The sequence below is a fragment of the Pezoporus flaviventris genome, unplaced genomic scaffold (assembly GCF_033815535.1).
Source record: "Pezoporus flaviventris isolate CSIRO_AGI_PZ_B2104156 unplaced genomic scaffold, CSIRO_AGI_Pfla_v1 ptg000022l, whole genome shotgun sequence".
Lineage (NCBI taxonomy): Eukaryota > Metazoa > Chordata > Aves > Psittaciformes > Psittacidae > Pezoporus > Pezoporus flaviventris.
In genome coordinates this window covers 1,034,218-1,047,500 of record NW_026892570.1, presented here as the reverse complement: position 1 = coordinate 1,047,500, position 13,283 = coordinate 1,034,218, and the positions used below count along the sequence as shown (strand labels likewise).

At 41.2% G+C, this 13,283-nt stretch overlaps 1 protein-coding gene across 5 annotated transcripts in view; it reads right to left on the bottom strand.

Annotated features, from left to right (window-relative positions):
• LOC133270764 (transducin-like enhancer protein 4) overlaps nt 1-13,283 on the bottom strand; it is a 101,177-nt gene that overhangs the window by 40,873 nt on the left and 47,021 nt on the right. For 3 of the 5 annotated variants that reach the window (XM_061456245.1, XM_061456243.1, XM_061456246.1), the window contains 2 exons: nt 6,018-6,222; nt 5,602-5,618 (listed from right to left, as the gene is read on the bottom strand). In XM_061456245.1, the coding sequence (XP_061312229.1) occupies nt 5,602-5,618; nt 6,018-6,222 (222 nt within the window). The remainder of the gene's footprint in view (nt 1-5,601; nt 5,619-6,017; nt 6,223-13,283) is intronic. The other 2 variants (XM_061456244.1, XM_061456247.1) reach the window with 1 other exon arrangement.

Here is a 13,283-nt window from a genome sequence, read left to right as displayed (position 1 = left end):
CGGCAGAGGCAGCTAATTCTTTGATACCAGAGTACATGGCATTACTTTCATATGAATACTCTACACTAAATTCAAATTCTCAGACAACCTCATTTAAAAGGCATATTATGAGACACTGAATGAAAGAAATGTAAAACTCAGTTGGCAGGGGACAGGAGAGGGAGGAGGGGAAAAAATAAGAATAAAAATGCACCAGGAAGATATATGCCCTCATCTGCCTCAGGTTCAGTTTCATGTTCTGAAAGCCTGTTAAAAACCACTGGCATGGATGATATGCTACAAATCTAGCCATGAAAAGGTTATTAAGAAAAAAAAAAAGCTGTGCCAAAAAATCATCCCCATAAGATAGACTGAGACAACAAACAGGACCCTGCTAATTAATATTTGCTCTGCTTCAGCAGCCAGTTACTGGATGAGACTGCAACAAACAAGCATGTCTCACCCAATCACATCATTAATCCATTCACGTTCACCACCTGAGGACCAACTATGCCCCACAGATATTTATTCATCTGTTCCACAAACAAACAATTACAACACATTTTCTAGAATTAGGGTACCTGTTACATTCAGCACAGTTTACACACCCAGAGGCAGATATCAATTAATACTGAAAAAATTACTGTATCACAAGGCAACAGAAGTTACTTGTATTTTGATAACACTCCTCCCAAAACACCCATGAAGATCAAAACCACAGCTCTTGTGGAGCAAAGCTTAGTTCAAATATGCTACGTTTAAAACTGCCACTTCATCCTTATGGAAAGCAAAAAGCATCTAATGCCTCATTTCCAAACAGAGAAAGGCACAAGCAGAATCCATGACACGAGAGTGAAATGTCTGAATTTTAACAAGTCTATGAAGTGCTTTTCAGTGGAATGCTATTTCAGTGGCAAAGTAACAAAATGAAATAAATTTTGTAAATTTCTTAAGGCGTGTAACAGGTAACTATGTTTCTTTGGCTTGTTTAACACACACTGAATGCACACATTTGGCGGGACACTCATGACACTGGAGGAAATTTCATTTAAAAGAAACCTGACAATTAAAGTCTGCAGCAGTAGACCATTTGAGCTTATGTGCTCTTCCTCTACCAGCAGAAGAATAAAGTCTGAGCAATGTAACAACATTTGGTAATATCCCACAGTTTTAGATGTTGGGCATTTTGATTTCAAACTACCTTGTTATTTTCAGAAGCATTACATTCCTACTTTTAATTTAAGTATCAAATTACAGCTGCAGGAGTAAGCTGCTTACTCTTACTTATACACGAAATGAACAGAGGTCTAAACACTCAGTAGTGGCTAGCAGCTCGAGCAGCTAAACTGGGAAGCACTGGAGCACCTGCCACCACAAATGTAAACAGAATGTTGGAATCGCACCCGTCCGCTTTCCCTGTATCTGCCATGTGTTAATTATTAGCCTTCACACAGATTAAGGCAAAAGTAATCTTATTGCTAAACCCACCTGAATTTTCCCTGACAGATTTCTTGTAGTTCACCAGCATGTTGGACCTAAATTCACCACAAAACTGCATTTGATGTCTTATTTCAGAACCTTTAGACATCCCCCCCGGAATCTCAAACAAGTTATTTTATTCCTGCCACAAGGCCTCATCATTTAACTACTGGCACTTGTTGCTGCTGAAACAGTAACCACAGCATCAAAATAAACAGTGTAGGGAAGTCTTACTATGACCACGGTCTCTCCCACAAATCATTTACAATTCAGGCTAAAAACACAAACAAAGGCAACACTCTGCCAGTATAAAGAGCAACAGATCTGGACTAACAACAGATGAGGTAAAAAGGTTACATGAGCTGAATCCTGCACATGGGGCAGCGATTCACAAAATTTCTCAATAACCCATTCAGGATCATCCTGGCTGCCCTGGGCAGACATCTGAAGGCTCCTTCACTGCAGCTGCTGCAGTGAGAGCCATGGGAAGAGAGCGCAAGCACTAAGGCTACTTTCTGCCAGGTGGTGCTTTTGCATACAAAATGCTTCTTCAGCTTCTTCACAAGGTATGCTTTACAGAAGGGACTTTGTTAGGGACCAGAGAAACTTCTGCCACATCTGTCTGAGAGAGGGTGCCAGGGCTGGGAAGAATGACATGCCTCCTGCACCAGCAATCCTTGCAGGAGGTGGAAAAATCCTTGTGGGGTGCAATTAGTCAACAAGATCCACTGCAGAATAATACCTTTTTTTTTTTGTTCTAGACAGAGAAGTTTTACCGCTTTGAAAAGGGGACACCCCAAGTCCCCTCTGTGAAAAGCTGCTTGGTTAACTGCAGAGCTGTTTGTTTCTCTGTCTAAACACATTATACTCCCTCACAGCCCTGAAGCCAGGGCTGCACTCTTGAGCACAGCCCTGCGCTTGCCACCCTTGCTTTCCCTTTGTCCACTCTGCAGCACTGTACTGCACAAAGAGCACTCCCATGACCCAGTTTACCACGTCTAGAGTTTTCCCACACTTCGAACTTTGCAAAGGATTTGGAGGATTGAATCCAAGACGAAATCAAAGAGTTCCCAAAGCCCCTCTTCATGGAGCTTGCTGTGCTGATGCTGATCTATTATTTAGGAATAGCTCCTGGACAAACTTGCATTATCTGTAAGGTGACTACTCGGCTTCAGCCGTGAAGTACTCACTACTCCAGGGAGGTGTTCAGAAGGATGTGAGCCTTGTCTGGCTTACCAGGCAGAAAACACCACATTTAGAAGGGTGAGGCAAATTCTCATTTTCCCTGGCGAGAAACCAGGAGGAGGATCAGAACCAGCACAGTGAAAAAACAGCAAGTTTCACAAAGACAACTGCCCAGCAAATCCAAAGCACCAGAAGCAGTGGCAAGAAGTGGAACACTTCAGCCAAACTCCTTTCTTTGTGGAAATGAGTAGGGTATCTTCGTTATCTTGGTAGTACACTAAAGCGTAAATTTACACTTTATGAGCTATTCTAAAGTCTGCCCTGCTTAATAATCTGTATCAGCAAGAAAACACTTTAAAGTGTCTCTCACAATTAAATCCAGGCACAACTTTCTATAAATCAAAATTTTGCTACCGTATCAAAACGTTACACTGGGGCTGTATAACATTGCCCATATCCTCATTACATGCTACACTAATTACTACCAGCAGACTCAGAATTTTCTGCACATTAGAGGCTTTTAGAGGAGCTATAAAAAATTTCAGGCATCATTAATTTAAATTTGTATTGAAATTTCCTTTTGACAGATGGCCAAAAATTACTTACTATTTAGAGTACCAAAGCTGCCTGTTTGCACATTGGAAGAGGAAAGGGAAAAATTAAAAGCAAGAAGAAAATTTATGTCACATTCATTACCTGTTAAATGTTAAGGAGCATTATCCTGCATGAATGAATTACTTCATACAAGCACAGAGACTCCAGCTGCTGGCAACTGGAACGCTCTGGCTGACAGAAACCATTTCAAGTCACAGACCAGACAATCATAAAAAGCCTCTCTTAACCAGGAACCACTTAAGGGAGGAGAGATCGATCGAACAAGCAACTAACTGCTACTCTGGGCATCACTGAAAACATTTAAGGAAATTAGCAAACTATTTCACCTTGCAAAGCTGGCAGCAAGCCACATAATACTGACATACAAGCCTACACACATTCTGAACACAGTGCAAGACAAACATCTACTTATCATTTTGAAGTAAATTGGCACAAAGCAGGGACGCTCTCCTCTCCCTCTGGAAGCCGTATGAATAACAGTGCCTTTTAATCATTCCCAGACAAAATCAGCCTTTTTGATATAAACACTGCATGTAACACCCATGCCAGCATAAACACCCTAGCACCCCACAGGCGTTACAGAAACATGACTAGCAAATTTTGATTAGCAAACTTGATCAGCATATACTAGAGCAGTTTTCTTCATACTTCTTGAGTGAAATGCTCATGGTTCCAACTGTACAGGTACGCAAACATGCTAAAGAAACCAAGGTGGGTTTGTACTCCCACATTTAGGTATCTGCCTTACTTGTGCTTGCATGTTTGAGTGCAGGGAAAAAAGAGAATGGACTAAACTTATCTGTTCACAGTGAACAGGGAGTGCTCTAAGGAAATCATCATTAATCTGCACCCAGCCTTGCCACATAAAGCAATAATCCCAGTTTCTAGCCCTCATGACAGGGAAGCTGAAGTGAAATCTGATGTGCTGTTGTCTTATGTCAGCAGATAGACAGCTTCAGTGCCTCTGCTGTTCACAGTGAAAACTGACAGTTCCTGTCAGCTCCTGGTTGTTATGCAGAACCCTGTGGGTAATAGCAAAACTGACAACCATCAGCTCAGTTGCACTCAGCTGGGACATGGCGGAGTTGCCAGTGGCAGAATAGGCACGCTGGGGAAAGCTGTGGGGCACATTCCCACCTGGAGCTGATGGAGAAGCAAAAGCATGGCCCCTTGTGTGGCAGTGCCAGCCAGGCAGGTCCCTGGCTGAGGCAAAGCCCCTGTCCAGCACCATGCTCCTCCCAGAGCTGTAGAGGGCACACCAGGTGACATATGACTGGCAAGCTCTAGGTAATCTTGTCTAATGCACCCAAGACTCACTCTGTGAGCATCTCTTCTACCTCTTCCTGAAAAAAACACCATGAAAAACCTGACAAATTTATTACAAGTGCTCAGTAAGGCGGTCACTGGTCTTGCCCTTTGTAAGGGAAACTTTCACACTGACCATCACCTAAAAAGGGTCCTGAAAACTGTGCAAGCCACTCATGCTCTACTCTGTAACTACATCCAGCTATCCAGAGCTGGGCAGGTAACTGTGTAGCTGGCAACAACTGCATCTTCTGCAAGCTAGTAAACTGTCAGTGGCAGTGAGGAGAGCAGACTAACCCAGGAGAGGGCAGAGCCAAGATGCACCTCCCCACTTGCAGCATGAAAACCGTAGGAGCCTCTGAGAGGCTCTGGTGGCTATCCAATATGTACAAGCATCCAGGCACACACGCTGAGTTTTAGTCGCATGCATCACTGAATGCTCAAAATTACATGAGCAGCAAGGTGTGACCTGAAGCTACTTATAATACTACCATGTACAGGATGGTGCATACACATACGCTGCAGAGTAATTCAGAACCTGAAAATTAATTCCTGGAAAAGGACGGCAGAATTCTCAGTGCAAGTACCACCTTTGTTGGTCTGCAGAACAGCAGCTCTCTCCTGTCAACTGCTTTGGCAAGGACAGCACCCCACCACTCCCTGTGAGCAACAGAACTCTCCTTCCACAACTGCATCATAGGGATGTATCAGAATTACAGTTTGCAGCCTCCAAATGACTTAAAACTACTGGCTAATTCTTTGTATCTCAGAAGCTTAGGCAGAGACCCTGGGCAGCCTTTTCCTTATATCCAGGAACAGCCCCCAAGTGCTGTTTCAGCAAACTGCCTAGAATCCCAGCTGTCCCACTACCTGCCACTTTCTAAGCATGACAGTCTATGCAGGGCTCTGCTAATAAATACAAGCGTCACAACCTGGTTTCACTTTGTGACTTTTTCCACCACCCTGGGCCATGCTTCAGAAAACTGCAGTGTGCAGTTCTTCTGAGCTGCCTCTTTCACCTATGAAATGGAGTCCTACCTTGATGGAGTCTCTGTCTGCATGCAGAGCAGCCCCCGTGCACAAGGAGGGAAGGAGGCGGTGGCAAAGAGAAAGAGAAAAGTACTAGTTAGTTTACATAAAATTATACATTTATCATACTTGGAAGGAAGAATCCTGATGTCACACAGATGTTAACTTTTCTGTACAGTTAATTATTAATACTGTACAGCCACATTTATAAAACTGGATTTCCAACATTTGAACGTAATTTCTGGTAGCTACTACGTAATAAACACTGATGTAATTAGCTTGTGAATTCTTGTGAAAACTGTTTTTTTTTTTTACCCCCACCCTGTTTTTTTGTTTTCTTCATTTTTCTTAAGAGGAAAGTTTAGGAAAAAGAAAAGAAGAAAAGAGGAACGGACAAAAGTACACACTCAAGTGGCAATGCCTACCTCTTTGGTGATCGTTATCATGGTGCTTCTTCTCATCTTTAATTGGGAGGTGGGACTGCCCCCCCAGCGCACTGGACAGTGCCAGAAGACCAGCACTGCTGCCAATGGGTGGGATGGCTGGAGGCTGCAAGCCTGAGGGGTGCGGAGTGAGCGGCACAGGAAGACCATGTCCATGTGACAAATGCTGGGCCTGGAGTTGTTGCTGCTGTGAAAAAGGAAACACAGATATTGAATTTGTTCGGAGAGCTGGGTGCTGTCCAATTGTACAGAAGTACATTTGAGTGTGATAGGATCAGATCAACAGATGCAGCTGATTGATCCAGGTATCAACTCCCACCAACATCCTGGCATTTTAAAATTGCCCATATGATTGTACACAACACAACTGGTAAACTTCGCTATGAATTAAAGGAACAGCAACAACAGGGAAAAAAAAAGGAATAAAGGAAAATAATTTTACAGTTTTGGTGATATTTTTATTTCTCTGACAGAAGTATTACATTTTACTCTGCCTATCTAAAGCACACCACGTACACGCCTAATCAAAACATATGTAACTATATAAAAGCAGTTATATAATGAAGAAAAAAAAAGCTGAAAATTGAGAAAATTAGTGTTAAACAGTTCTCCCAGCGCTACTGCACACCATGCAGTGAGAGTTAATTTGAAAGAGAAAACCTGAATTAACAATCCAGAAAACGAAACTGGTTGCAGCCACTGTTTTAAGCCCTTTAAGTGTCCTCAGCGGTACTTCAGCAAATTACTAAAGAAAATCTAACGTAGCAAGGCTTGGGTCTTCCTGTAGGCTTGCTCAATAATGCTGAAATAATTGGGCACTCTGTGCACGTTTAGTGATGCTCGAATGAAAAGCTAGAGGCCTGCCCTTGTACTCTTCTCTAGCTGCTGACTCTGTGTTGTGACAGGTTTATTTGAGTGGGACTGTGATGCATGCACCAGCAACTGCACTGACAAGAGTTTAAAGTCATTTTTACCAGTACACTGGCAACACATACAGAAAGCCCTTGAGAGGTTCGAATTGGAGTGCTTGACCTCAACCAGGGCTGCATCAAGCTCTGTGCTATACTAACCATTGTGGGGTAGATAGATTGCTTGTTGCTACTCATAGGGAAGGCAGGGAAAACAAAAGCAAACGGGTGAAAGAAGTTATGTTAAATATATCCCAGGAGAGATCTGTTCAGGTCTAAGGCTTGCTCACTAACTGTCCAACTAATCTCTGTTCATACAGTAACTAAATTAGTTCTGAAATTTCCTTTTTGTTTTCAAGCAGTCACTGCCCAAGACTCAGGGTAAACTGAATCAGAAGTCCTCTAGGATTGTTCTCTCTTCCTGCATGTCTGCATACACAACTTTGGAAGAAGAAATAAAAACTTAACTTGCTTTTCATAAAAAATTCCATTTTAAATTCCTAATTGACTAGATTCAAGTCCTACATTTGTTTGGTTTTCATTTGAACATAAATTCACTTTCCACCTTGCAACCCAGCTCTTTACTCAATCAAGAGACAATACGCTGTTCACTTGCTTTTCCCCTCTGCTTCCTAGCATGAACCTTTACATAAGAGTGAGCTGAAAGTAAGATTGAGAGTCACACTGAGCACACTAGGTAATTCATGCAGCACACTGCGCACCCACCTCCCTCAACAACCCCCTGTGAAAATTCAGATCATTCTTTTACTCTGGGAAATACAATCCAGGCAGTGGAATCAGACTGGTGATGGAATGAACAAGTCATCTGACCCAGATCAGTACCAGGGAAAGGAAGGGAATGAACCAAATGGAAGGTAAGGTGGAAAAAAAACAAAAAGAAAGGCGGGAGGGGAGGCAAATGGAAAACAGACAACAAAAAAATAGAAAACTGGAATATTTTTCCAAATGGAATCCTTTCCACCTCAATCCTTTCTCTGCTTGCGATCCCAAGTCATTTCAGCAGGTTCTCCGTCTTGCAGAAAGTATCAAGCACATTTTGATTGCTTGATGCTTTTACGGAAGATGCTTCATTTCTCAGAATTTTTAATTAACTACAACAAAATGAAGCAAGAGCCAACAGCGTATTGTTTAGCTTCAGGGTTGGAATGCCGCTGCCTTGCACCAAGGGAACAATCTGGCATGCCTGACTTGGGGAAGGACAGCAAGAGAAAGAAGGGAATGGACAAAATAATCTGTGTTCTGGAGCCTCATTTTAAACAGGAATTTCCCATTTCTATTACAGAATGTGCTATAAACCACTGCAAGAAGATGTCTGCCTGAATCTGCTTGTGAAAGCAAAGGCTTTGGGAAGAGCCTGAGCATATCAACAGTGACAGAGGTTTCCTCCTGTTAACTCATTACCCTGTTGACCAAAGTATGCCAGGTAAACTCACTGACAGTTCACACCACGAGTTCACTCACTGTACAATTCACACATATCTCCCTACTGATCTACTCAATTTGCATTATGTGACCTCCTCTGTCAATGCAGGATGGTTTCCAAAGAGCTTGAAGAGAACTGCCTTGCCTACAAATACAATCCTCTTTTTTACTGGTGCTTGTTAGGAACATCTCTGCATAGCGCAGAGAGCACTTTGGATGTACTCAACAACATTAATACCTCCCAGGCATAATACAGGCATTAAGAGTACTATGAGTAACGAATCCTCAGTGTGTAGAGGCTTGAGAACACTCTGAACAGCATGGCTGGCCTAGTCCCTCCTGGCCAAGAACCAATGTGTTTTCACTGCAAGCTGAATTGTAGAGAGCCCTGAAAATAACTGGAGAGAGTAGAAGTAAAACAAACAAACAAACACCAAAACCAAAATAAAACATAACCTTCCTGACATGGAGAGCTTTTCTAAAGAGACCAAGCTCTTTCATGGAAAATGATGGGGACATGGAATCTGAAAAGAACACGGAACATGACCCCCCCAGTCACAAAATGTTCATTCACTGGTACAGCAGAAATTTGGTCACATTGTAATGGCACAAAGAAAATACTTCAGTATGAAAAACAAGACTGTTAAGCAAATCTAAACTAACACTCAAAATTCCATTATATAGCCCTGAAGGCCTGTGCCACACCGACATGGGCAGCGTTGTGCATGTTGTTAGACTGGTGTGGGACTAAAAATTCAAGAACAGGAGGATGGTGGTATTGGTACAGGAAAGGACTATGAGTTCCTCCAACACAATGAGCAATGGTGCATGGCAAAAGGGAGGCACTGATCCGAAAACAGAAAAGATGAAATTCAAGTAAAATATTGGGCAGACTTTTACTCTCAAAATATGATAGAACAAACAGGCAAAAAAAAGTACATGATCGCATAATTAAGCACTATTTGCTAACAGTCATACACAAGAAGGTAAAGATAAAGTGATACAGCATCTCTGTCATTTCCAGACCTCTGATATCTATTACTATATTCAAATGCTCACAGCATTCGCAGCTTGGTTTTGCTTTTCCACTGCCCATGGGTGTCACCAGCCACTTGGTTACAGCAGAAGTTACAAAACCACAGACAATTCTTGGCATCACCTTAGTACTGCAAAGTGATTAAATAAAAGTGGGCTCCTTTAGTCACCAAAATGCCAAAGATACAGAGGAGTAAGACAACTGACAGATATTCTCCACAAAGAAATAGTCTACTGTGGAAGAAAGTTTACATTTGTTTCTGCCTATGCCATGAATTTAGATCATAAAATCTGACACAATTTAAAAACTTGCAAGCAAAGCCTGAAAATGAGCCAGCCGAGCAACCACATAATTTTTTTTATGTTGCTGTAATGCTTTCACTTCCCACTCCTCCATCTCCTCTTTAATTTGTCATCCTTAGTCATGTTATTTATGAACTCTTAGCATGTGGTTAACTTTAGACAATCCCATCAGAGTTGAATACAGTATGCATAAGGACAAGCATACATTTTCGGCATCAATGCATAATAGGTGAAAACTTGCAAAGGCAGTACAGCAGGCTTTATTATGTTGTACACTTTGCAGAACTATTTAAAAATAAAACCAGCATCAGTTAGCTATCAAGAAACATGCCCTACTGAATTGCAAAATAGACTGCATTGTTTTTAAGAAACATCCAACACACAAAAATATAAGAGCAAGAGTGAACCCAGCAAACAGAAAGAAGTCAAACAAGAAGACTGCATTCTTTTTGGCAGTAAGTTTAGGATGATGATTATTTAAATCAGTTCAGTAGTAAAGACTAAAGTAAAACTTTCAAGACATATTGACACATGTCAAGTCAAGATAACAGCTGGTTGCTAATGATGTTAGGTTTTTTTAATTTTCTGCATATTCTCCTAAACAGCCCACATTAAGGAGTAAAGTAACCCCAAAGCCATGTCTAAACAAATGGGCAAAAAGGCTTTGCAAAAGCTTCTTACCTGAGTATCACCAATTTTTACAACTGCAATTCTAAATATTGATGCTTAGCTTAATTCTTTCCCCAACACATCTTAAGAGATCAAATTTAAAGTGCGATAATAAACCTACTAACAAATTAGCTTCCAATGCTTTCTTGTTATAGTCAGCGCATTCAAAGCCTATTTTCCTGGAAAAGGTCCAAGTTTTCACTGGATACTTTCCAAGCAGCTCTGTGTCGCAGTAATCTACCACTTTTCCTTTTGCAGCCCCTGAAAACTCACAGGCATTATCCAAACAACCTGAACATATCCTCTAACCTGAAGACATTTAGGCATTATCCAAACAACCTGAACATACTCCTCTAACCTGAAGACATTTATAATGTTATCAAACTAATGTCTCAAAATTACTTTATATCTATATACATGCATGCACTACCCACACCTCCAGTGCGGATAAATCTGGATAAAATAGCTTCTTTGTTTGAAATTTGTTAGATGAAATGATGTATTGCTCAGAGTGAATCCTTAGCAAGATAGCATACAGATGAAACAGTAACCAAGATGAAGTGGAAATAAAGACATAAAAACAAAAACTCAACAGTACAAAGTATCAATGACAACGGTTTAGAGACCAGCAAGAAAATGAAGTCCTTTGGCACACAACAGTTCTGAGTGTGCTTGGGATGGTATGTATTGTTATCTACCATGCCTGTTCGCACCCCTGACATGATGCGCACTGTCTGTACTTCCTTTGTACCTTTCTGTCTCTGATGGCTTACCATTACAGAAGTGGTTTTTCTGATGTTAAGATACAACACAGCAAAAGAGCGTATGAAGAGTCATGCAGCAGTTCCTTCAGTGGAATGGTCCTGGAGCTATATGCATATATAGCATATGGTAAACTTGCCATGAAGAGACCGTGGTACAGATGTAGGGTGGACCTACATACTATCCTTAATCCTTTAAGGGAAAGGGATCGTTCTGCAAATGAACGTGCCTAGTGTGAAAGAAAGGTATCAGAGATTGGTGAGAATTCTAAACACTCAGACACAGCTGAACTACTGGAAAACACGGTATGAATGCACAAGTTCAGACAAAATCTAGGAAAAAGAATGAAAAACAATACAGAGGAGAGAAAATAAGGAGACCAACAATGATAATAACAAAAAACCTAAAAAAATATAAAAATAAAAGAAAAGCAAATGCCAAGCTTCTTACTCTCTGAGAACAGTGATTTCTGCCTTTGCGGATGTTGATTTACAGGAGGAAAGCAAGCTCCACTGGGAAAAACATGGGGGGAAGGAAAAAAATCAACAGCTGTCATTAATCAGAAGGGGAGCATTTAGAACTCCTACATAAATAACAAAAGAAACTATCAGAATCGTATCTCTACAAATTGCCTCACAGATCTTTTAAGTGATCTAGGAACAGAAAGTCATCTCCCGAATCATATTGTGAGATGAAAGGCAATATACGCAGAGCACATTTCCGTTCTTAATCATACATATAGGAACATCTATCTGTCAGGATACATGTTTCACCATTTGTCCTCCCTTACCCCCTTATGACTTCTCTTTACTCAGTGAAGCAGCATAAACAGAGAACAAAAGTAACAAAAAATTAAATACAACCCACTAGCAAATACAAGATTTGTGGTAAAAAGGTCAGCATTTTAATAACAGAAAAACCTAGTTCCTTACAAAAGGCCAAGTGCACCTGCCTCCAGAATCCTGGAGTTCAGTAGTTCCTTCTGCTCACAGGACTCCTCTCCACCTCAGTTTCACTCTGGAGGTGGATGAAGAAAAAATTAGGCTTTTTTAAATTGCTTTCTATGATCACGTAATAAAGGGCAGAAACTCTTGCATAAATCATGCCACTTAAGCTCCCTTCTTCCTCCTTCTCTCCCTTAAATTGCTAGCTAAGGAAAAGAAAATCCACATCTCCTGCAAGAGAAGGCAAAAACCACCAAATGCCAATAAAGTTCAATGTCTTACCATATCAAGCACCACTGGTGTGAAATGTGACACACACGCTCTTCAAAACCATTTCACAAGAACAAATGCAGAGAAAAGAGTAACGATGACAGCAACTGGGTGTCTTCTGTTACAGATGAATAGATGGCAAAAATCAGCTTTGGCTAGCTATGTACACAGTGGTTAAAGTACTGTATTTACCAGGTGCTCCACACATCCTACCCACAGACACTAGGAAGAGATTTTCTCTCTTATGGACTGACAGTAGGAAAATGGTGTCCCTTTTTGTCTGCTTGAATCTTGGTCCTTTTCCTTAGAACTAGAAAATGGAGAGTGATGCCTATACTTTTCCCAGCAGAGTCCCAAATAACTTTTTCTATGGTCCTCACGTGAAAAAGTTTCTGAAATCCTGGGCTACGTAAACATGTCTGGAAAGTGCAAAAAAGCACTATCTGAGATGTATACTGAATTAAACAATAAAAGCTAGAAGAAAACTTAAGCAACACCACTGGTCACAGAGACCCAAGTTGCTAAATCTATAAGCAGTTTTATAACCAGAGCTTTTAATGCGGCAGTGTAATTTACTTCTAAGCTTCCTCACAAGTTATAGTCTAAGAGCCATGCAGTCTTAGCATAAAAGAGATGCATGTTATGCACCCCACACATGCATTTCTTTAATGCATTTTTTAAGGTCAATCCTTAGCAAGTCAAATTTCTGGACAGCAAGTACTGAGAAGCAGAGGCTCTGTAACTCTGTTAAGTGCTAACATTACGTTTCATCATGCTTACAACACGCAAACACACACTGCTTTGGACTTCAGCAAATTGTCTTTGCTTGGGATGCCTGGACTGATCTATTCTTTCTTTGCCTTTTGACATCTTTAAAGACTGCCATTTCTGGTGCAGCTCTGGCCCCATCCAGA